The sequence below is a fragment of the Phalacrocorax aristotelis genome, chromosome 9, assembly GCF_949628215.1.
Source record: "Phalacrocorax aristotelis chromosome 9, bGulAri2.1, whole genome shotgun sequence".
Classification (NCBI taxonomy): Eukaryota; Metazoa; Chordata; class Aves; order Suliformes; family Phalacrocoracidae; genus Phalacrocorax; species Phalacrocorax aristotelis.
In genome coordinates this window covers 30,149,590-30,175,637 of record NC_134284.1, presented here as the reverse complement: position 1 = coordinate 30,175,637, position 26,048 = coordinate 30,149,590, and the positions used below count along the sequence as shown (strand labels likewise).

At 41.1% G+C, this 26,048-nt stretch overlaps 1 protein-coding gene across 3 annotated transcripts in view; it reads right to left on the bottom strand.

The window, feature by feature from the left end:
- Positions 1–2,938: 2,938 nt before the first annotated feature.
- The window catches only part of ESR2 (estrogen receptor 2), a 37,863-nt gene continuing 14,753 nt past the window's right edge, over positions 2,939–26,048 (bottom strand). For all 3 annotated transcript variants that reach the window (XM_075104122.1, XM_075104123.1, XM_075104121.1), the window contains exons 5-9: positions 16,712–17,011; positions 11,466–11,604; positions 9,027–9,160; positions 7,151–7,325; positions 2,939–5,090 (exon numbers count right to left, since the gene is read on the bottom strand). In XM_075104122.1, the coding sequence (XP_074960223.1) occupies positions 4,901–5,090; positions 7,151–7,325; positions 9,027–9,160; positions 11,466–11,604; positions 16,712–17,011 (938 nt within the window). In that variant the 3' untranslated portion in view covers positions 2,939–4,900. The remainder of the gene's footprint in view (positions 5,091–7,150; positions 7,326–9,026; positions 9,161–11,465; positions 11,605–16,711; positions 17,012–26,048) is intronic.

Below are 26,048 nucleotides of genomic sequence, written 5' to 3'. Positions count from 1 at the left end.
ATTTATTGAAAAAAAAAAAAAGCTTTAAGTTCAGCCTGTTGGACACTTTTTTCCCCCATATTTTATTCTCTGACTGGCAACATGATAGCACTAAAATTGGGTAATTTGCAAGAATACAGAAGTGTGGAAAAGGTCCCACATTCCTGGAGACAAAGCATTTCACCTGCCTGAAAAGCTCCAAGACTTACCATATTTCTTTTAAAAAAAGACAACAAAACAAAACAAAAACCAACCAACCAAAAAAAACCCTTAAGTCTGTTTTACCATTTGGGTCTAGTTCCAGACTTGAGGGGAACCTCAGCATATTTTTAATAGCACACAGAATCACAGGTTGGAAGGGACCTCAGGGATCATCTAGTCCAACCTTTCTGGGAAGAGCGCAGTCTAGATACAATGGCCCAGCACCCTGCCCAGCCAACTCTTGAAAGTGTCCAACGTGGCCAAGTCAACCCCTTCCCTGGGGAGATTATTCCAATGGGTGACTGTCCTCACTGTGAAAAATTTCCCCCTCGTGTCCAATCAGAACCTCCCCAAGAGCAACTTTTGTCCATGCCCCCTTGTCCTTTCCATGTGACTCCTTGTAAAAAGGGAGTCTCCATCTTCTTTGTAGCTGCCCCTTAAGTACTGGTACGTGGTGATGAGATCCCCTCTGAGCCTCCTTTTCTCAAGGCTGAACAAACCCAGCTCTCCCAGCCTATCCTCATATGGCAGCTTCCCAATCCTTTGATCATCTTGGTGGCCCTTCTCTGGACCCCTTCCAGCCTGTCCACATCCTTTTTGTATAGCGGGGACCAGAACTGCACACAGTACTCCAGGTGTGGCCTGACAAGCGCTGAGTAGAGCAGGATGATGACTTCTTTATCTCCGCTGCTGATGCGCTTTTTGATGCAACCCAGCATCCTGTTGGCCTTCTTGGCCGCAGCAGCACACTGTTCGCTCATGTTGAGCTTTCTGTCCACCAGGACCCCCAGGTCCCTTTCCACAGAGCTGCTCTCCAGCCAGGTGCATCCCATTCTGTGCTGCACTCCAGGATTATGTTTTCCTAGGTGCAAGACCTTATATTTGTCCTTGCTCAACTTCATAAGGTTCTTGCTGGCCCACTCTTCCACCCTATCCAGATCTTCCTGCAGAGCAGCTCTCCCTTCCAAAGTGTCTACTTCTCCACTCAACTTGGTGTCATCCACAAACTTCATCAGGATACACTTGATCCTGTTATGCAGATCACTTATGAAGATGTGGAATAACATTGGGCCCAATATCAACCCCTGGGGGACCCCACTTGTAACAGGTTTCCAGTTTGAAAAGGAGCTATTTATCACCACCCTTTGGATGCGGCCTGTCAGCCAATTCCCCATCCACTGCACAGACCACTTGTCTAGGCCATAACGCATCAATTTCTCCAGAAGGAGGCTGTGGGGGACTGTATCAAAGCCTTGAAGAAGTCGAGGTAGACAATGTCCACTGCCTGCCCCATGTCAACCAGGCAAGTCACTTTGTTGTAGAAGGCCACCAGGTTTGTCAAGCACGATCTGCCTTTAGTGAAGCCATGTTGGCTTTTCCCAATCACGGCCTTCATTTGGCTTGTGATGGCCCCCAGGAGGATTCGTTCCATAACTTTCCCAGGGACTGAAGTAAGGCTGATGGGCCTATAGTTACCCGGATCCTCCCGCGAGCCCTTCTTGTAGATGGGGTAACATTTGCCTTCCTCCAGTCCTCTGGGACACCCCCCGTCCTCCATGACTTCTCAAAGATTATGGAGAGCAGCCTTGCGATGATGTCAGCCAGCTCTCTCATCAACCTCGGATGGAGGGCATCAGGGCTTATTGATTTGTAGGGGTCAAGCTCCCATAATAATTCACGTAGTAACTCTTCCTCACTGACGGTAGGTCTAGGTTGGGATCAACCAGGAATTTTGTTCCCAAAGCCTGGGGCCCAACAGTGCTGGTAAAGACAGAGGTGAAGAAAGTGTTGAGAACCTCTGCCTTTTCAGCATTGTTGGTGACTGACTCTCCTTTACTGTTTAACAGTGGGCCTATGATTTCCTTCAGTTTCTGCTTGTGGTTGACATACCTGAAGAACCCTTTCTTATTTTTGACGTCTACAGCCAGTTTCCATTCAAAGTTTGGGTTGGCTTGTTAGTTTCTATCTATCCATCCATCCACCCACCAGGGCAACCAGCACTCAGTTTGCTCACCTCTGCAAACATCCCAGAACTGCAGCATAATTTCTTCAAGTAGAAACAGCCACGTCTGTCCAGGTCCCAGCTCAGCAGCAGAAGCTGGTGTACAGCAGAGCAGTGAAGAACCACCATAAACCAGCCCCACCCTCCTTCTCTCCTCACAGCCCTCGTAGCTTCTCAGCACTGAATTCATTTATGCTGAAACTGGAAAAGCTCCCCCAATATCTGAACTGGCACGCAGCATGGCAGCTCTGCTCAGGCCTGGCAGGGACACGGCCATGTTCCACACCAGGAATGCAGCATCTGAGAGTCTGTGGGATACAGACCCATGAGAAACCCAGTATCTCTCTCAAGAGAGGAAGGTATCCTTGTTCAGTCATTCTGTCGCACAGCTCGCCTCTCCTTAGGCAAACATGAACACAGCTACATTAATCCAGAGAGTCAACAGCTATTGGCTTTTGCCCATTTTAAAACACTAGTAGTAACTTTTAGTAAAATGATGTTCGACAAGACAAAAAGTATCTGTTAAAGTCACATTGCTTTCCTAGCTGCACCGTGCTAGTAACAGCATATAAGGATCACAACAGTGACACAAATCTGCAGCATTGCCCTTTTACAAAGTAAATCCCGAGCAAATTTCCATTTAGAAGTTAATTTTATTATTTATACCCACTCTTTCCCATTTTCTTTTTAAGAGGTTTGTTTCAAGATTGCACATAAATTCAGCACTTCTAAAGCAAACCAAACAGACAAAAAAAAAAATCACCTGAACATTTATTTGAAAACCTGTATTAAACAAAAAGATTACACAGGACAAGAGAAATCAGAAAAAGAACAACACAACAGACATTGAGGCCAGAAGGTGATCAAGCCCAAGAAACACTGAAACACATCTGTTTCACAGCAAAACTTCCCTCAGATGAAAGTACCAATGAATTCCAGACTGTATTCATATTTTTCCCTTTTCTTTTTACTATTACACTTATTTAGAAGGGCACTGCTATATTACAGTTTCTTAAAAACAATAAAAAGGTAGCTAGTAAAAATTTAGACCATCAGCAGCATCTGGTATAATACAAGATCAAAACAAGACAATAGATTTGTGTAACTCACAGAAAACTCTATGTTCCTCCTATAAAAAAATATTGTCCTTGGCTTTGAAAAAACACCAAGATCAAAGATTTGACTAATATTCGAAGTTTGCAAATGGCATACTAATCAAAGTCCCTAATCCAGGAGACTTATTGGCTCAAAATAGACTGTTGATGCGATCCCAATTTAATTTCCTCGTTCCTGAAATGCCCAGAACATACATGTATTATATTTAAACATGTCCATTTAGAGTGTTTGCAATTCTAGCTCACATCAAAATTCGATATTGGCGGTTGCCAGAACGAATGATGCCATCCTGCTCTTCGCTGAGGTCATCGCCAGGCTATTTCCTCTCTGTTTTTTCCTCAGTACAGCTTAAACGCATGCAGGAATCAGGGGGGGTTTAAACTCACATCTTCAGTGAAATTCAAACAAGTCATCACACTTGCAAAGCAAAGGAAGTGCCAGAACCATCACGCCCCCCCCTCGCTCTTTGAGGGATCCTATACAAGATATGAAAACCACAGCATAAGGTGCCATGCGCTTTGAAAACGAGCAAGCAGCAAACCTGAGGGCAGCAGGCAAAAAGCAGGTCCCAGCTGAGGTTCCTGTCCGCTGCCTCACCCCCTGCAAGGCGGCTGCAAGCAGGTTCAGGTGGGCAGGACATAATTCCACAGCAAGTCAAATGGGGAAGGAAGATGGTTTGTTTCTAGCTGATTTCACAAGCCCTGATTAGCAGATCATATACAAATACAAACAGTTACTATTCACAGAGCAACCTCTTGTACCTAAATATTTAATAGATTTAACGTCATTAATAAATATATAAAACAACATGTTAATCTCACAGACAAAACACGTTTCAAAGGTCAGCGTTGACTGAAATATCTAGGCAGTTTGGGCATTGTTTAAAGCACTGAAGAATTATACACAGATAATAACGTGAGTGCTAAGAACAGGCTCACAAAAGACAAACTTAACCTTGGTTTAACATTTCTGAAGATCTGAACTGGCCCTAGAAGCTATTCTGAATGGCCTTCAGTTGAAGGCCCTTGCAGCCATTGCATATTTAAGAATAGAAGAAACTCCTTTACACTGTACATCTTGGCACTTTATCTAGATCAGCTGCAAAGGAGGCGTTCCCAGGGACCAGCACACCCAGGTAAGCGGATCTGTCCCAGAAGATGCTATTTTACATTTCATAAAATCTCACACTGAAAGAGGAGATCATCTAGTCAGTGCCTAAAAGCCTTGGTCTGGGAGACGGAGACCTAGGTCCTCACTCCTAGCCCTGACACAGACTTCTTCCATCATATTAAACCAGGCCCTCAGTTCACCTGCCTCTGGAAAGGCAAGGCAGTAATCCCCTGTCTTGCCGTACTGTTCTGAGGCTTAATTTCATAAGGTGTTTTTGAAAAGTCTCAGGCAAGGCACTATAAAAGTGCAGCTGTTATAATGTCAGAAACATGGACAGAGCTGTGCGTCCCACAAGCCTTTCCCAAGATACCGACGTGCAAACCTAGAAGAGATGAGGACTCGCACTTGGTCACCCTTCAGCAGTCCCATCACAGCAGCTTTGTTTTCTCCCACAGCTTTGAACAAGCTTCACATTTCCAGGTCTCAACAGAACTACTGCGCTGCCCCATTTCGCAGGCTGTCGCCAGGCTCCATTTGTTCTAATGGGCCAAATTCGGGATGTGTGACTGGGGACTTCCTTTGGCCTCGGAGAGTGTGCGCATTCAACATCTCCAGCAGCAAGTCATACACTGGGACCACATTTTTGCACTTCATGCTCAGGAGATGCTCCATTCCCTTGTTACTGTGAAGGAGAACAGAAAATAAGTCAGCAATCTGGGTCTGACAATGCAGAGAAGGAAAACACGCTCATGGCTTCAAGTGAGTCCTTTTTTTATTAGGAATTAAGAGGATTTAGCTGCTGTCATCCCTGAGATCCTTACCGCTATTAACAGTAACAACACCCCAATACTTTAAAGCTGAATGTTTTACCATTTAGAGAACCAGGATTTGTTTTACACCGTACAAACTGATTTCAGAAAATAATGCAGATGTACTGACCCTACTGAAATCAAAGAGAAAACCTCCTTGAAGGCTGTAAACGTGGGAGGCCCATACACTGCAGCTTTATACAAAAGGAGAATTTACAATGCATAGCTCTAGTGGAGCTACCTACCTCTCCTACCTGGTTGAGGTGGAAGACCAAACTACCCCGGCTAACCTCAAGCAGTCTGTTTCCGCTCTGCATGTTTAGTGTCAGATCTTGCAGATGGCTACAGGCTTTAAAAGTAATTTTTTTGTTATGCAGTAAGATACAATGACACCCTCTTAGACTGAACACTCAGAGGCTGTATCAGGATTGGGACTAACAGGAGACTGCTATTGCCATTGCAGTCACACAGACCAGATGCACTCAAGGTTCTGGGGTTGAAATCTAAGTGCGCTTGCTCAACACCAAATTTACCACAGCGGAAATAGCAGCCGACAGCCAGCGCATAGCTGACCTGGTGGATTGGATGGACTGGGAGGAGTGCAATGCTTCCAGTAAAATGAGGTTCTGCTAAAATTCAGGAGTTATAAATACATTAATGGCAAAGAAGAAATTGCATTCCCCCTCCTACACCCAGCTCTTGAGAGTGCTGCATCATTTGGTAATCAAGGCTGAGAGCATCAATTATTTCCAGAACAAAGTATAATTGACAGACCAATGCTAAGCAATGTAAAGGGGACAGGTCACAACAAGGAGCCTCCAGACTTTGGCTGAGGCAGGCACAGTATAAGAACTCTTGTTTTAATAAGAAAATATGACGACTTTAAAGATTCACAGTGTTTATTCGTGCCATGCCAGAACAAGAGCTCCTGCGATGCTGTGATGTGGTGTCACACCACCGTGGGCAGCCCAGGCAGTGCGTCAGAGCTGTGAGCTGGGTTCAGCTCTGGCTGGTGCTGAGGCTTTCAGACTCACCCCCAGCTCTCAAAACAGTCTGTTAAAAGCTGCCCTTGGGCACAGCCAGGTCCCTGCTGCTGCCACCCACTCTCCCCGGCGGCTTGTTGCAACGGTGGCCACCAGCCTTAGTGTCCCTACACACAGTCAGATAAGCCCATCTCCCCTTCGCATGCTCCAGCCTGCTCCCAGGACCATCTTCCCTGGACACACAATTCAAAGCCAAGACATAAAGCAGTTTGTGAATAGCTGGTCTCTGGGTAATAATTTTAAATGACAAATAGCCTGAAAATTAAAGCATCTGTTTGTAGGCCCCTGCGTTTGAGTCTGCTGTACTGCAAGCAAAGATGAGCAGCTCAAGGAGGTCCAGGAACTGGCAGGGAGCAGAGCACCTGTTTCCCATGGGGAAAGCAGGAGCGTGGCATCACTGTGCACGAGTCCCTTGGCAAAAATGCTGTGGTTCTGAATAAAAGACAACCAGTTTGGCCTGGAAACACATGGCACCCAAAGTACACTTTGCTCCACCAAAGCCCACAGTGCAGATCAGTTTTGAAAGAGGCTTTTATTTTGGCCACAAGAGTTTTCACAGCTGGGTGGGATTTTTGGGGGTTTGGGGTTTTTGAGGATTTTTTTAAAGGCTGAATTTGTGTTATTATTGTTAAACATTTCAGGCAGATACATAATGAACAATTGAATGTAATACAGTTAAGACAGCATCTTAATATCAACACAACGTTTTTGAATGCCAGCAAGCACTTGAGTATATTGCCTGTTTAGTTGTGCTAGGAAGGAAAGCCTTACAACACACGGAGATGAAGAGCAGTACCAGGATTACCTCAGGAGTGCTCTGGAGTTCAAGCCTTGCTTTGCTGTGGTAATAAACAAACACTAACACATTACACACATTCTGCAGAATTTACCTTGCGTGTCTGACGTGAGAAAGGAGCATCAACAAATTGGCCAGACGAGTTGTCTGCTGCTGCGAGGGGATTCCGCTCTTTGCGATAACCCACACCAAAGCGTCTGTGACTACGTTAAGCAGGTGATGCAGTTTCCTGTTGCTTTCAGGTTCTTCTGCTGACAAGGGAAACATGCCTAAGCAGAGAAGAGAAAGAAATACTCCTTGCTCATGAGGAAGAAAAGAAAGCTACAACTGTGGCCTTTTTTCTAATGTAATGTTTCAGCGAGGCTGGAAAAGATACATTTCCTGATACTCCCCCTCAAGACTGTACAAACGATGCTCCATGTGCCACTCCAAGCTCCCACTTACAGTCCTTTGCCAAAATTTGACAGCCACATCATTTGCAAACTGAGTAACTTTCCCAAATCCTCCCAAGATTACAATCCTCCAAGACTACATGTTGAACACAGACCCTTCAGTCCAGAGAATGGTCATGCTCTCCATTCTGCAGGATTTTTTCCTTTGAATCATTCTGTACTTTGCAGTTTAGTAACCATTATGAATTACAGCATTAGGCTCGCTCTAATACCTTCTTGCTGAAAAAAAACTTTCTTCTCTGAGTATCTAGGATAACATGGTGAGAGACACTGCTCATAGCCCCAGCCTGCCATGGTCTCCCTACAGCACACTAAGGGTGCCATAATACAGCCTGCAGTGAGAAACCTTAAAAGTCAGCAAAAGCAAAAAAAAAAAAAAAAAAAGGGAATTGGGGTTATGGAGAGGGAAGAGAAGAAGTGACCACCAGGAAGGTCTGGGAACACACAGTAACATTATTGACATGACAGAAGAGATGTGGGGATAAAGAGTCTTCCCAAGGATATTTATGGAAAGACAGAGCTCCAGAACACCTTGAAAATTAGGAGTAAAATATTGACTAAAAAAAGGAAAGCCAGGAGAGGTGAAAGGAGAGATTTTCTGAGAGGTGAGGCTTTGAAGAAAATATGGCTGATGAACATGGTTTTTTGTTGGGTTTTTTGGTTGGTTGCTTCTTGTTGTTTTGGGTTTTTTTTTTAAGGAAAAAAAATAGCTTTTTTTTTGTCTGTTGAAATAAACAAGTGGGATAACAGCTGGACTATTCCCCTTTGGAACCAGGCTGAGAATTATGCAGCAGCTCCTGGCTGAGAACAGCAGATGTAAATAGGTAGATGTTATTTTGTTGTTGTTGGTTTTGGGTTTGGTTTTTGGTTTTGTTTTGGGGTTTTGGGTTTTTTATCTTTTTTTTTTTTTTTTTTTTTTTTACAACATTAATTACTTGTTCTGGGGAATAATATTATTTTACTGCAGACTACCCTACACACTGCTATTTGCTGTGTCTAAAGGGCTGCAAAGCAAAGCTTCTATCCTGAGATTCATCTTGCAGAACTGTTGAGTAGGTTCAATCGTTTCTACCAATTAATGACCATTAAATAGAAACATTTAAGCCCAATTAATCCTCACACAGTTGAGTAACTAGTTTTACTAGAATTAAGGACAGGTTTGTAGAGCTGTACAGCAACTTTACACATGACCAGGATCCACAGCGATACAAGCAAAAGTTCTCATTGAAAAGGACATACCCACAGCCTGGGCCATGAGCCCCAGCTTCTGAAAAGCTTTCAGACTTTGGGTTCTTCATGCAGTTCTTACAACAGGACATAGACCCTAAATCCAACAAATTACAGTTTATAAGTTTCTTGAGCAAAAATCCTTACAAACTGATGAAGTCCTTTCCTATTCTTCTCTTTCAATGGCTTTATCTTATGCGATATTTGTCACATTTTTAGAGGCTGATTTCCCAGCCACCCTTGAAATAAAAAGTACAGTTTGGTGAGCATCAGAGTCAACCGCATACTCACTGGAATTGAGGAGGATCATTGCCTTGACACACAGATACTCCTTGTGCTGCAGCTTCAGCTCTCGGAACCTCGAGGTCATGGCCAGGAGCATATCAAAGATCTCCAAAATTCCCTCTACGCACTTCCCCTCGTCCCTATGGAAACACATTTAAAATGTTACCAAAAAAATAGAAGTAAGGAACTCTGACTCAGCCAGATAAAAGTCAAAGCACAAAGGAGGCTGCAAAAGGCTTATCCATCACATCTTTGGGAGAATTCAAAGGTTCTATCATGAAGTCTAAATTGAAATTATGCTGGTATAAAAGGTCAGCACCTTTAAGTAACTGATTTTCTCTTTAAAGCGCATGCAGGATTGCCCACAGGTAAGTATGGCCATATTTCTGTAATATGTTTTATCCTCACAGCCAGTATAATTCTGGATAATCAGTTCAAAACTCTGTAGTGCAGGCTACAGTACCACCTCGAATCATTTCCCAGATTTGATTCACCCTTGTGAATACCACAACCAGTGACGTCACTCTCTGCACCTGATGGAGGCCTCAGGACTTGGTGAATAAGAAAAACCCCCTAAAATGAGTTTCTTGAAAAAATAAGAGATTTTTAAAGAATAAAACAACCTCTACCCCCGTCCCCCAGCACCTTTTTCTCTGAAGGTGTTTAAACGTAAATAGATTTTTCGGGTTTTTTTGGTTGTTTTGTGGTTTGGTTATTTTTGTATTTGCAAGTGTTTATTGAATGCAACTTTCTCCATTTTGGATATTAGAAACGGTCCCATTTTCTGTGCTGAAAAAAACCCACAAACAACCCTAAGCCATTCCAAAGTGTTTAAAATTAAGCAGCAGCAAATTTCAAACCACTGAAGTTACTGTTCCTGTTTTTTAGTTAGTTTTTTTTACATGTACTGGACTAAAAACGTACTTAAGCTCTACAAAGCAGTATTCAGAGGGTTGCTTCTTAAACTACCTGGAATATGAGATTTTTTTCTCAGTAGTGTTTTTAAGACAAGAGAGACTTAAGCACAGCAGTGCAGGAGAATGCAAGAGCTTTACTCCTCTACTGGAGCCCAAGAGGAAGGTGCTGAGCCTTCAGGCTGCAAGGCAGGCCCAGGCAGATAACGCTAACCAAGAGCAGCAAGTACTGCCCGCAGAAAAGTAGCTGCATGAATATTGCCTAGTTTCTCATGTTCCTCGTAGCAAAGGAGAATTCTAAGCTTTGGAGAAGGACAGGCAGCTGCTGGTTTCAAAGCAAAGACACAAGCATCAGAGAAGTACTTGTCTACAAAGATTATGTAGAAAATGTATCTGAAGTTCAGCAAGATAAAAAACAATCAAGTTACAGACCAGTTTCATATATACATGTCTTAAATAAAATTAAAGCATGCCCAGATACTTGCTAGCTCCCACTCTGCTGTGTAGTGTGGTGATGAAGGAATGCATCAAATAAGCTCACTCTCTTCAGCAGATATTAGCTCCCAGGGAACTAAATGTATCATACATTTTCAGCAGTTTCTTATCATTGCATCGAACAACACTGCATGTCCTTGCATAGGATTTTATATGAGCAAATAATAATTTATTTCATATAGTTTATAAATTAAATTTATTTCTCTTACTAACCTATTTTGCTTTCTGTATCTAAGATGATGATTATTATTGAGCTCAAGACACAGAACTGGTACAGAACTGAATAGCCCCAGGTTGAAAAGGCTAAGAGACATTTTAAGCCTATCCAAGAGAGTAGATTGTTTCCCTGACGACTTACCAACATGAAGCCCAGGTCAAATCCTCTAAGGTCCTGTAGAAAAACATCCTTACTAATCTATATTCTTCCCTTCTGGTACATGATGTTATGGAGACATAATTTTTAAACTTGCAAACACCCTGCTTTAGCTTGGAAAAATATTCTCAGTATTGAACATCAAGCTAGGGGTTTTAAATCTCTTTTGGCTAGTACTGCAATGTTCATTATTATAGCTATCTACGAAGTCTGCAGTAGTGGCAGGAAGAGAAACAGGTACAAGAGCTACTTAAAATCATTAAAATATGGCCTGGCACTATGTCTACTTTTTTGGTTTTTTGAGGGATGTGGGGAGAAATTGGCAATATAGTGCATTGTGTTGATGTGTCTACAGTTTAAAAAAATCTAGAGACCTGGACCAAAAGGAAGAAAACCAACAAAAGATGTGAAGAATATAGAGAGACTTCACACGGTCATGTCTACAGGAATTTGCAAGTTCAGCAATACTGTTTATGCTTAGTGGTCCTTAAGCCCCTGTAAGGATGTGGAACATCAAGACATTACTATTACGAATACAAGTGTATTATATTGTCAGATGAAATACTAATAGTATCTCCTATACCTAATCCTCTTTCTCTTACCATTCACTCCACTTCCAAACATGCTAATATGAAGTCTTCTGAAGAAATTTATTTCTCTTACCTGTCTAATACAAGGTCTGGTGCAAAAATCAGTTTCCCAGGATGGTCAATTGATCGCCACATCAAACCAACCATTAAAACTTCCATCCAGCAGCTCTCCAAGAGTCTTACTTGGTCATAGAGGCTGAGATCAATGAAACCTAATATGATGAGAATAGCATAAAATAAATCAATCTGTTTATTTCTTTGTTTTGGTAAAGACGACCGAGTATATGAAAAACAAAAAGAAACAAAGAATTATGGGCTGGGAAGAAAGCCAGAAAAGGGAGAGCTGACATCAGAAGCACCATGCTGCTGTCTCAAATAGGAACATAAATATTTATTATTATTGTCAAATCTTCCACAAAACATTTGAAATAAAGCAGAGTGAAGTTCAAGTGCAATGACTCCCATACAGCTGGTGAAACTCCAGTGGCCACAGGGGACCTGCCTTATGCTTGGCCACCTCTTTAGATGACAGTCCCACAGCCTCTTGAGAGGCTCCAGGGATTCACTCAGGAACCTCACATTTGTCAGATTACTGCATTGCACTACAGAGGACTCCTAAGAAAATAGCCTGTTCTTTCCCCAGAACGCATATGATTGCCACTTGCAGTTTTGGGGCTCTTTTTTAATCTCATTAATACAGGCATGTTTCTGGGTTTGTTGGGTAACTATGAAAGAGCCCATATACTGATGCCTCTGTATTACCATCCCCTCTGTAAATGACACTTATTGAACCCAGCCCATCCTTTTCTTGCCACCCCCTTCCCCAAAATTGTGATAAACCAGAGAAAAGAAAAAAGACAAGGGTCATTGCTGAAGGTTTTGGTGTCTCCATTGCCTCCATTGACAGCATCCTAGAAGAACAGAATTAATGCGATTGTGCATAAGCCTGTTCCAGCATTTGGCTGTCTCCAGAAGTTATAGCCAGGCATCGGACAGGACTGCAACACCACCAGAAGGGAGAGACAGTCGTTGCCCTCCCTTTCCCTTCACCTGCAAAAAAAGACTGGGGAAAAAAAAAGACACACAGAAGCCAAATAAAGAGATAAAATTAACACACATGCAAAAAAAAAACCCTCCCACAACACAAAGTACAGAAGTGTGAATTATCAGAATGCAAATGGGAAGGCAGACTGCTCAGTCAGGGAATAAGCCACAGACACAACGACACCAGTTCAGTGGTCAAAGCGTAGCTGCATTCAAAGCCAAGATCAGGCCACAGTTCTCACAGCAGAGCTGCGTTAGATCGGTCTCTTAGCAAAGGTGCTTCATTTTCAGATGAGCTGGCAACTACGACTCTGCATAGTGAAAAATCATTACACAGCCTGAAAAATCATTACACAGCCTGAAAAATCATTACACAGCCTGGCCATGGGAGACAGGTTTTCCGTAGTTCTTGCCAGTTGTCTGAGGTCTTAAAATACACACGGTATGTTTGTGCTGTCAAAGAATCTGCTGTCAGTAATTTATACAAACGCTCCGTGTATTTTAATCTTATTAAACTGCTAGGCTGGAAGACAGTCAGTGACAGCCTCAGGTTGACATAAACTGGGTAAAGTGCACTCTTTCTTATTATTGCTAAGAGTGCTGCCTTTCAAAGTGAATAGCTTTGCTCTTTATTTTATAAAAAGGCTAAACAGGAGCCTACAAGCGGTACCTTCCCTCCTGGATTTGGCTGTCACAGAATTTACTACAGAATCCACAGCCAACAACAGATAATCTGCCAGACGCACACTCATAATTTTAAAAGCACTTTTAGAAAAATAATCATGGAAGTGTGAATAGTATAAACTGACAGTGGCAATTTCCTGAGAAACAACGGCACAAAGACATTTCAGAAGTTTATTTAGATAAACATTTACACAGGTGTGTGCTGATTTCTCCAGCATAAATAACCAGTTATTGGGTTTTAAAACTATCTCAGTTGGGCGAGATGTCAGACCAAGTCCCTGTGTTCAATCTACAGGTACTTAAAGATCCAGATTTGTGTCGCATGTCATCTGCTAAACTCACATTATCAGCACCAGCAGTATGATTTATGACCACTGAGCACAGCTATCAGAGGGGCTATACCTCTCCTTTTCCTAACAATCTTATGCTTTCAAGACCGAGGACAGCACATCACCACCACAGCTTCCATTGCAGTGTCAGAAGTCCTATTTCCTTTGCTGCAGAGTCCATTAAACTAATTATTTTCCTGTAGTTGTAGTACATGTCCTCTAAATCGTGTGCTCTCTACCTAATAATTTGATTATAAATTACTAAGACAGACAAGAAAAAGCTTGTGCTGGATGTAGTAACTAGCAGAAGTCACACTGCTCTGGCCAGCAACATGCTAGGTTGCATAATGAATCCAAATTTCAATATTATGACAACATCCTATTGATTAGCAATACAGTTCAGCTATGAACCACGTTCAACTCTTATAGACTAGGTCAACAAAGTAAAAGGCAATTACAGCTGTTATGTTATGCCGTCTAACAGCTTAGAATTAAAATACTCAGAATTCTGAAGGAAAAAGTCCAGGTCTATTTTACTGAGCAACAACAAAAATACTATCCATTAAGCTGAAAGTACAGATGAAAATACAGTCACAGACTAAAACTCATAACAAAAGACGGTCATTAAATATTAAATATTAAAAAATATCTTTTCTATTTAGGCAAAAAGTTACTGTTAACATCAGCATCTGTAAGGAAAAATAAAAAGATTTTCTTTCGCTTTCAGTGAGTGTCAAAATAATATCCAATAATAATTTAGAGGTGAAAATGGGCTTCTTACCCAGCTACAAAAAAGCAAATATTCAGCTTTGCAGAAAGCTGAATGCACTGGGTCATTACTCAAGAACTCTGTATTTTTTCCTAAGACCTTACCTCCAGGAAGCAGAGCACGGATCTAGATGATTAACTTCAGGCAAAAATTTTTGAAAACTGAAATTCTATGTCCTAAGCTTTAGTCATCACAGTTATTTTAATGGAATAAATAAATAAAACCAAATTTGAGTAAATGCTCTAACCACCCTGTAACATGGCAATATTGTTTATAATTAGGTACATATTAAACATCACATCTATTTTTGGCATTGTTCTAAAATGGTGTTTACTTCTGTTCTGTGTAACAGGAGTGATCAGAAAAAACAAACATACACGATAAAGTGTCAACATTCCCAGGAACTGTATTGAAGGGATTTGACTGCTTCAATGGCTTTTCTTCATACAGTTCTCTTATTGCCAAGAAAAAGTTTTTATTTCTGACAGATGTTGAAAATAAACTAAAAGTGATCAATGTCAAAACTGGAGTTGCTTTGGAAGCTGATCTTCCAAAAAAATTAAGCTCAACTTGCTGAGGTTTTGGGTTTGTGGTTTGTTTTTTTTTTAAAAAAGCTGACATAGTTAAAAAAATGGAAATTAAGAACAATCAGAAAATGGAAAAGATTGTTTTGGGTGTTCTTCCCCATTCAAATGTTGCTTAAAATAAGGTCATTTTCTAAGACTTTCTCTGGTTTTCCTTCACAATTCACTTCCTACTGGATTAACATAAGTGTATGAAGTCCTCTGAAATGGTACCTTTTAATCAAGTTTTTCTGGTCAGACAAGAAATTATAACAATAGACACCACTTAACCCCTTATGGCTGGTTACTTTATGGTTATTTTCAGAGGTTCTTGTGTCAGGAAGAATAAGGACTAAGGATTCGGGCTCTCAGTGTAGAACATTCCGTGTTAATGGCAAAAACACCCTCACTTTGCAAACTGCTTACATGGTTTTAAGATGCTTGTGCTGTGCAACCATTTCCTCCCCAGCAGCTCAGCAGCTGACCTGGAATTTGCACACCCTAAGCCCATCACACCTGAACCCTCCAACACAGTGGCTGAGCCATGGAGACTGTGATCTGCAACAAGATGTGGTTCAGCAGCTGGAGCTGGTAGCACCTTCAGCCATTCCAGCTAGATCTGAAACAGGATACGCTTCCCTTACCCTAAATTCTTAGTTTAAGGATTATACAAAATATTCTTCACGGAGCTTGTTTCCTGGCCTGTGTACACACTCAGTTTATTTCTGTTGTGTCTTCCTAGGTGTGCCTTCAAGCAGTATCAAGTGCTGTTTACACTGCACAGGTGTGAAAGACCAGGGCACACACCAGCACATTCTGTTTGCCATCAGCATAAAATCCAAGAGAGGAGCCATAGTGTGCCGGCTCCTCAGTCCAGATGGACGTGGGGATAGCGCTACCAGGCGCACTCCAGAATATATTAGCCGTGAGCGGTAAGCGCAGCCATAGGGATCACTTCTAGAAGGGCACCGTATCTGAAGTTAAGGATTAAGCCCCACGCTGCTCTATGTCTATCAATTATTCAACATTTCTTTCAGCTTACTATTATCAGTTGGTCACCTTAACTCTCACTGAAGGGCCACAGTCTGCGGTTTAGTCTATGCCAGCCAGCAAGTTTCTCTGCACAACTTTGCCAGTATCTTCTCTGTGTGCTGGCTGCTTTTACGCTGGCTTTTATTATTCTCTGACTCTTTTAATCATGGGCCCTTCATGGAGAAGGACCTGCAAACGCTTGCCACTTGTAGTTTGTAAGAAGTGAAATGGTGCATTGCCACAATATTGTGGTCGCATTTGAGACATTCAAGGCAATAACACATGTAGTTGTACTTCAGTGCCTGTTCTTTGTGTTGCCAACGACCAAAAGCATCCTTAGTGATTTTTATTCTGAAGGAGAGTGCACGATAATTCCGAGATCGATACTATGTGCCACTTTGCAATCTGATGCTCTTGTGTCGCAGCCATGTGAGCTGAAGCAATTGTAGACACTCAGTGCTTGGACGCACTTCAGTTTTCATCAACTGTATTAGAAACCTTCTATCAGGATTCAAGGAAAGAATTTGGTCCTAAATTCTTTTTTTATAGCAATCTTGTTAATACCCCTTTTAATGAACTTTCTAAATCAGATTAATCAGGTATTTATAGTTGATGTAGTAGAAGTTACATGCAACATCAACTATGCTTTTTAGCAAAATGAACAAATATTAAACTAACAACAGATAGTAAAAATTACGGGCTAGGTCATTGTCTAAATCAAAATACATCCACGTGAATTACTGAGAGCAACAAATTGTCCATTACTGTATAGGATAAAAAGCTTAACATTTTCATATGGCACATTTACTGCGCTGTGCTATTATTTCAGGGCAAAGAATGATACATTGATGGTAAAAGCATTGACTAAAATAAACAAAAGCAAGATTGAAGTTCTTACCAGGAATTTTTTTGGCCCAACCAATCATGTGAACCAGCTCCTTGTCTGCCAGCTTTGTCAGGGACATCATCATGGAGGCCTCTGTGAATGGTTTGCTGGGACGACTCACCAACACATTGGGAGGCTCCGCTTCAAGTAGCGTTAAAACAAACTGTTCCGGGCTGACTGTACTGAGCAGGATCTCTTTTACGCGGGTTGCCGTCTCATTGTATTTCTTAGCTTTGCCAATGCAATGCACCTGGTCTTCTGAATTACGATGGCGACGCAGGATCCGATATCCACAACGTTCTCTTCTCGAGCCTGACATGAGAGATACATGACTGCATTGAAGTATTTTTCTCTGTGTTGTATTATGCAAATCCAAATATTTGGGGAGAAGGGGAAAGCCCTTTAATACTGGATATTCTAATATTGAACACCAAGTTTCAGAATTTTTAAAGCATTCATTATTGACTTAATTTTGTTTCCACTGACTTTAGCTGAGGCTTTTGTTTATTCTAGTAAACAAAAAATAACTTTAAAAAAATGTTTATTTTTGAACTTGAGTTAACTCGCTTTAAAAGTCCATGGGAAAATTCCCATTGACATCAAAAAAGAGATAAATCAGGTCTTTAAATGCAAATAAAGATAGCTGTTTGTAAATTCTGTTTTCAAATTGTTTTAGATGTAACCTGGGGAAAGACAAGACTTCTGAAAGTCTGGGCCGTGGTACAGAGTACATACCTCAGCCAGAAGCACCGCTGGGCCTCACTGCTAGCTGGGTGTTCAGCTAGGGATTTACTGAGATACCACCCATTTTCTCCCTATGTCCCATTAAGCCAGCAGGATTTTCCCCAAAGTGAATTTGGATATCTACAACTAGAAGGAGCAAGCCTCCTGTTTGGAGTTCTGCCTGAAGAACAACACTATTTCTGTTGCAAAGAACAGTCCTTTAAATTCAAGGAAATAATTTATTGTTCATTCTGTCAACACCAAATATTCTCCAATTCTCTGTCAGTGTTATTGGTGGGACCACATTATCTGGTCTTGCACAGCTGCCATGGAAAGAATCTAAACACGTCTCCAAAAACATGGTATGAGGATTTGCTGAAACATTCAGCCATGGCTTCTACTTTCCTCACCCCTACAGCATTTTCTACTACCAGGACTATGTTTACTGATTTACAAATAATACTTGGCAGTAATTAATGTGTAAGATTGTACCTATTAAATCAGAATATTTTAAAATATTAAGTTACTGAAGAGATCCTTAAACTGGAATCCCCCAGCACCTAACATTTCTAATATCACAGCAAAATTGTCCTCTAAATCTTTTAGAAGTTAATTTTTTGTGCTGGTCATCAAATACTTTTACTGAGAAATTATACTCAAAAGTTGAATTTTCATAGATATGAAAATGCCTGTGCTAACATAAATCTATACCAGACCAACATTTATTATTGCATACATGGAGACCATGGAGTCTTAAAACATAGTAAGTTGTCTCATTTGGTTTCAGTCCCACAACAAATTTGACAAAAGCATCCTTTCTGCTACTATCTTGACATTATTACATTTATGAAGTCTTTTTGGTGTGTTCCCTAAAGACTTCTTGCCCTGGTCACAGACTCTAGTTCTTCTTCATTAGGGTACATGATTAAAAGCTTCATAGTGTGAAGACAAAGAAGCAAAGGAACAATGAAGATGGAAGGATCCCAAGAACCTAATCAGTGACAACAAGCACATTGACTAGGCTCAGGGCTCTCAAGGCTGCCAAAGAAGAATGATCAGCCTGTGGTCTGGGCATGACATCCAGCTGATAAGTAAACAGGAAAGGCTTTTTAGTTCACCTGGAGGGACCAGGCATTCCAAGCCATCAACTCGAAAGACCAGAGGATCTGGGTGTCAGCTGCTGGTAGGGCCATAGATTTGAACCAGCTGCCAGAGACCTATTTGTGTGTGTGTGTTTGTTTGCAAGAGAGGTTGTACACAAGGTACCTCGAAGAACAGAGGATCCAGGGGTCACCTACTGGATAACATTGACTTTCTAAAGCCAGGTACTGGAGAGATCCATAGCACATGTGTGTTTCTGTGACCATTTGTGTGGGAGAAGGTCTGAGTACCAACAACTGGAGTAAGGCAGCAGACCCAGAGGCCACCAGCTGGGGAGATACAGGGATCCACAGGCCAACTATTTGACAGACTGTCTAAACCCAGATACTGGAAGGATCCACATTGTATAAATGCATATAGTTTCCACTGCTTGTGTTCGCATGAATGTTATATTTTCTGTTTGTGATGATCTGTGTGGCTGACTGTGGGTAGAAGTATTGTGTGTGTAGGTGCCTAATAACAATACTTGCTCAGACTTGCTACTGGACCTCGGGACACAGCAACATGAAAGTTTTGCTTCTGTCAAGCTACTGGATTCAGCAATTCCTACCATTCTCCATACATACTCATGAGTTTCCTAAATTCCAACCAGACAATGCAATTCTGGCCCTGGGTTTCAGTTAGCAAAGAGGTCCAAACATAAGCTGAATTAAAAATAAAGGAGTAGGGGCACAAAGAATTAATTTCAGATGCTGTTGACAAGGTTTTGTCTTGCTAAATGAGATGTTGGGTGAATGCAGACTCTCAACGGTGGAGGTTCCTTAGATGAGGTGGCTTTTCAGGTCATAGTCAGCAGCTATCAAGCACCATTTCAGTCAACCCATGAGAAGGGTGAGATGCAAAGGCCAATCGACAACAACATGAAGGCACTGAAAAGACTGGATAAGCGCTAACAAAGTCTGACAGGACTTCAAGGATGTGGAACATTCACCCACACATTGCTATCATCCTCACTTGCTGCCTGTTCAGTAAACAACCTTAGATGTTAAAAAGAACAGGATGACCATTAAAGAAGTTCTCAATATTGGAGAACCCCCTCTATCTGGAAACCCAAGAGAGTGAAGAATACAAATAGGCAAAAGCTGGTTCAATGAGCAGTTCTCAGTCATGGAGGAATCCAAGTGGAACAAGGCATTTAGAAATGGAAGCATTATCAGCTGGTGGTCCAGCCTAAGGTCAGCACCGTTTTGAGCAAGGATGGTTTTGCACCCTTAAAAGGAATATGGGTAGGATGAAACAGGTTGAGTAGTGACAGAACATTTGCACAAATAATGGGCTGAAGGAAAACAATCAATGATTTGCAAAACCAAATGCCTAGCTGAATAACATCTAGCTAGAAGTTGCCAGAGCAGCTGAACAGAGTTAGGAAAAGATAACATACCAGCAGAGACAATCAGAGCTGGAGACACTATCTTATGGTAGATTCATGAAATCAGACTTGATGATACCCAAAAAAAAAGGTTACCTGCAGAACTACACAAGTCACAGAGCAATTTCCTCAACCAGCTGCCTGGGCAAATCCTTTTCTTCCTGAGAGAGTCAAAGGACAATGAGGCATAGGGTAATTTCTACAAAGACTTGGATGATGTAGTGAACTCTGTACTAAGCCTCATTTCGGACTAATGCACAAAGGTCAAGAGGAAAATCATAAAGTGCTTTGTCAGCTTCAGAGAAACATTAGAATGGCACAGTGGGCGGAAAACTGTTCTGAAGTCATCATGCACAGAAAGTATGTAAATATGAACTAAAGCAAGAAGCAACACCTCACATTGTTTCCACTATTTAGAAAGCCGAAGCACATTGAACACTGGACGTTGAAGGACAGAACAAGAAAAACAGCACAGAAGGACTAAAAGCCATGGGAGATATAGGGCAGAGGATAAATTTTCTTGGGCTATCAAAAAGATACCAACTGCTCCACGACATGCATAGTTTTTCTTCTCCAGTACCTGGTGGAGCTGTGAAGCCCCCAAAAAGACACATGCAAAGGTTGTTCAGTTAGGGACCATATCTAAAATGATAAATTCAGAAAAACTACTGGTGTAAGAGGGAGCTGGGGAGAGGAGGATATACCTGATGATACAGTGAGGAAGAAATTCCAGCAGTTTGGACACATCTGCCAGAAGCAGCATGCGGTCATGCAAGCACTTGCAACCAGCTCATTAACCCTAGTTCAGTTCCTGGCACTGAAGTGATTTTTAAATAACATTTTGTAGCCTATCCAAAATATAAACACACAGGTAAGTGACCAGGTACTTTAATGAAGATCAAGGAAATCAGTAAAATGAAAAAAAAAAAAAATTAAAAAAATAGTAGTCTAGCATCCTGTTCTAATTGACACAATCTTGTAAAATTTTCAGCTGCACTCCGTGCTCCATCTTAAAATAAGTATTACAACCTGACTGAATTATCAACGGAATTAAAGATCTCAATATTTGTTGAGGGTTCTTACTGGGAAACAGCAAGCCCCAAATCAAGTTTCATATATAACCAGTACTTATTAAAACAAACAAAAAAAATGCTCCATTTGAAACATGAACAGTTTCTATAATTACCTGTCCCGTGCAGAAAGCCTAACTAGGAGTGTTATGACATTTCTGCATAAAAGACTTGTTACTAAAACAAAATACAATTGGTGATGAAAAAAAGGGGGGAAAACCCACCACAGATTCTGAATTATTGTTTGTATTTTTTAATCACCATATACTGCCAAAGCAGGTGAAGGTTGATTCTCTGAGCAGTGTGCATAAAACACAGCTTGTCAGTAATTAAAAAGATACCATTTATTTCCACGTTAAATTTCCATGTTAATATTTCTGCTTGTATTAAAAAAAAGGAGAAAGAAGAGTGCATTTTAAGATTACACACCTAACAAAACAATATTTGAACTTGCTAGTCCATTGACACATCAGAAAGTAGCAGCCTTTCCCATTAAAACAACATTTCAACAACATAAAGGTTCTGTGCTTTTTATTCAAATCCAAAGTTTAGGCAGAACTGAGAAATTTTGTCTGTATGCCTATTAGCATCCAACAGGCATGTGTAAGTGCTTATACAACTATATATTATAAATAATTATAGGCCGGCTTAATGTTTGGTTTAACTAGACACAGAGATGCGGATCAATCTGTGTAAAGGCACAGCAGTAAAATACTTACAGCTTCCCAGATTAGGGACTATTTCTGACTTCACCACAAATACCCTAACTATACTTAATAGCTAACATTAATTCATATAAATGTAATTCAGGCAATTGGCGAAGTGCACAAGATGATCAAATCCCTCATTATTCTTACAGCATTCTCCTTATTTAGAGCTATTTTTTGCACAAGAAAACAGCTGTATTCAGCTGAGAATGCTGGACCAAGGGCAAGACCTCGAGCTACAGCACCATAGACCGCATGGGTAAATGATCACAAGAATATAAGAAATAAGACACACTGGAAAAAAATGTCATTAAAATGAGCCCTTGTCCACTCACCTGTGAACAAGCCACAACAGGTACTATTGGCAGTGAAACACAGTATTTTTAAAGCAACTCTTGCCTTACAAATTCTTTGTGAAATCACAAATGCCTCTGCTGTCTGATGCGGTGGGCAGTTACATAGCACGGTGCTCTTCATATTGATTTTGGTCCCTGGCAACTACTTGTGTAACTAACCAGTTCAGCAGCAACTGCAGATTCTACCGCTGAATATATTACAATCGGGTTTTGTAAGTGTTTGAGCTTAAAACTCATTCAAGTATACATTAGTAAATCATTATCACTCCAGTCACCTTTGAAAGCAAATGCAAATGATCTGGTGAGTACACCTCTATTCACAGAGCAGACCTACTGACAAAGAAGCTGCCATCTGCCATACACACATGAGAACAGGAGCTGAAATTACAGTAATTTCTGTAATAGCTAAAATACAATTAATACATCTGATGTCCAGAGAATGCCATGAAACATTTTTCCCCCACTTACTTTCTGTGTGAAAAGTAATTTAAAGTACTTCAAAGTGATATCCAGACACTGCACACAGCAGCCAAGCACGGGAGAAACAGAGCACCAAACCCTGAACCGTATCAGCCCACAGACAAGTCTGGTTTTCTTTCTGCGAACATGCGGAACGATGCCAGTATTCAAGGGCGGTATCTACCCATCGCTTTGTAGCACGGCCCCTCGGCCTCCTCCTTTGGGGCAGGCAGGGAGGAGCTTTATCTTCGGAACATTTCCAACACGTTGAGAACTGGCGCGTGGGGAAAAAGATACAGGAGCCGGGCAGGGCAATAAAAGGTAAGCCTAGTCCAACAGGGAAACCAAAAACTTCTTGTGGAAGGTGGTCTGTTTAAGCCTCAGGAAGCAAAAAGAAGTAGAAGCATAGCTGCTCCCAGAGTGGCTATAGTTAAGTGATGAAGCAACTCCCCTCTCCCTTACTGCCCTTGGCAAGCAGCCCGGTCCATTTCAGGCTCCCCTGGTAAACATCAGAAAGCTTCAAGAGAAGATCAATTTTATCCCAATCTGTTTTATTCAGGTTTGCTAGGCAGTGTTTACTGCAGTATTTCTGTTTTCCTTGTTCCTGGTGACAGTGCTTTGCAATTATTTTTCTACCATTGCTAGTAGTCCTAGCGCCAAAATTTAGCGGTAGCTTTCCTTTTTGGAAGAGTAGGCAACATGGACTTCCTACCGGGAAATTTGCAGATGCAGTGTTTAAGACCCTCATTATGCTTTTGGCTATGATGGTATATTTTGTAAGAAAAATCATCATCACCTTAATACAAAGCACCCCCACGCTAGCCTCCACTGAAATACCCATGGCTCGTTGGGCCAACTTATCAACATTTATGAATGTGATGACATCCAAGAGAATTTCAGACCAGGAAACTCCAAAGCAACACTTTCCTACTGTTTTAAAGGTGGCATGTACTGCTTAATCACATTTACACACATAAATGTATGCTATACACCCCCACACACGGATGTACTTTTTCCTCAAGGTGTCTATCGATAATATGCAAAATGAAGATTTAAAGATTTGATGCAAACAGTGCAGAGTTTTTATGAAGAGCTTTCATGAACTACAAAGTGGTAATTGAGGTTCTTTTACCACTTCTGCTGGACAACAAGTCTCCGACAAGCAAAAATGCACTTACAAACCATTCTATCCTGTCACGGATTTTAGCAGATGTGAACCAATGCATTCACTAAATGACCTGGGAAAGGACGAGAGTTGGGGAAAAGCCTTCATTAAAAAGAAAACATATTCTTTTATGGCTTTCTGCAATAGAAAAAAAGGTATTAAAGCATGGCTCTAAGAAGAAAAAAATTGAAAGATAATCACTCCAGTCTGCAGGAAATGGCATTTACATTTCATGCAAGAAATAGTCTTAAAATCTGTCTGGTTTAAATGTCTGTCACCATGTGTCCATGCATCAGCTTTACTCTCAGGTACCACTTAACTCATCGGGCAACTCAGAAAATTCTGAGTGATTTTTATACTCGTTTTTCTGAAATTAAATTGTAAAGCCTCTCAAATTAAATTCCCAAGAGTCTCACATTTCAGTGCTACTATTTAAAAAACTAATTTTAAAAAAATGCAATTCCTGTTATTTTCCTGTTATATTTCAAAGTGTCATTTTTGGTCTGGCACAGCCATTAATGCCCTATAAACATTCATTATTGTAGGGAAATATGTTTATGAATATGTGACAAGATTAAAGGGAACACATGCTAAGTATATATTATTATTTATTACTTGTAATACCGTAGTGCCTAGGAGGTCTAGTCACAAACCAGGACTTCCTGGGCAATTAGAATAAAAAGGATTAATTTAAGGAAAGCATTGTGGAGGACCACCTTATAATATCAAGGTGGAATCAATATTTACAAAAACTCTCCAACTCCAGAACTGGGGCTTGATAGAAACCCCTGTTGGAAAACCTTTGAATAAAATTCTCAGGCATTAAGACAAACAAAAGCCAGTGACACCAATCAGAAGGTAAGGTTTCAAAGCAGCCTCATTTTCAAGGATCAGGCTCTCCTTTCTGGAAGGCAGACAGCAAAGGTAGCTAAGACCGTATTAATGAAAAACACCAATAAAGTTGAGATGCATCATCAGTGCAGAAGATGATAGGAGCTTCATGTAGAAAGAGCCAGCTGACTTAAGCAACAGAAACTAAAGGTACTTCAGGAGTTCAAAAATAATACAAAGAACTATTGAAATTGTAGGTCTAGGCTAGGAGTTATCAGCTAGGAATGCAGAGGGAGGCTGCCATCATAACAGATCATAGCATGATTATGAATGGCCAGCGTGACGCAACCATAAAAAAGGCAAATAGGATCCTGGGTTGTACGCGGGGAAAAGCTCCTGCAGAATCAGATATGCATTAATGCTACTACCGAGAGGAGAGGTGACAGGAATACTGTCTATGATTCTGGTCATCCCAGTGCAAAATGGATTATTTCAGCCTGGAGCAGACAGAGGGACAAGCAACCCTGATGACTTCCGGATTCTGTCTAATTTCCTATTTTGCAAAAGAAGGCGATTTCTTGGTTTATTAAACCTAATAAAACAAAGGTTGTGCGGGGATATGAGGTAGTCTGTAAGTACAAGACTGAACAATAAACGGAAGAGGAGCCACTAAGCTACAAGAAAATGTTGCCACAAGAACAAATGGGCATTAATTGTCCAGCAATAAATGCAGGCTGGAATTCTAACGAATGTTCCTAATGAAAGAAATAATATTCTGAAAACAGCCTTCAGATCAAAGCAGTGGGAGGATGAAAACACTGCCTAGCCTTGAAATAGAAATAGGTATCTACATTAAATGGGATGAAATGAGATGCACGCCTGCAAATCACCGAGGACCAAGCACAGTGACCTTCTTCTTTCCACTCCAGTATACCTATGTGATATTTTCCCAGCCTATTTCTATCATGTACTTTGGGGACTCTATAAGAAAAAAACAACAGGCCTTGACTGTGAAAGTACATTAGATATCGAAATATCTTCTAAGTTATTTTCTTCTTAAAAGTAACCTTTAAAATATCATCTATAAATGTACAACTACAGTGAAGTCACATCACTAAGTACAAGATAGGAATAGGAGAAAAGGCTGGATAATTCTGAGTGGTGTACTGACAAACAGTGGTTGTTCACTACTACTTTTGATGCAAGAGCTGGAGAGCATCACATGAAAACAGCCTGTTTGAAAAAGGAACAGCCTGCCACTGCCTACCCCTCACTGCCCCACCAAAGTCCCACAAAAAAGCCTGGCAACCAGCGAGCTGGTTCTTCACGTGGCAGGTGGTCAAGCTGCTATGAGATGTTGCAGATGCTAAGACTCCACAGGATTAAGAAGAGGGACAATGGAAAAGTTGCCATTCTGTTAATATGTCATCACCTATTAAATACTAGAAACCTCTTCTAGACAAAAAGTCCCCAAATGCTAACTTTTGGAAGCTGAGAGCTGTCAGCAG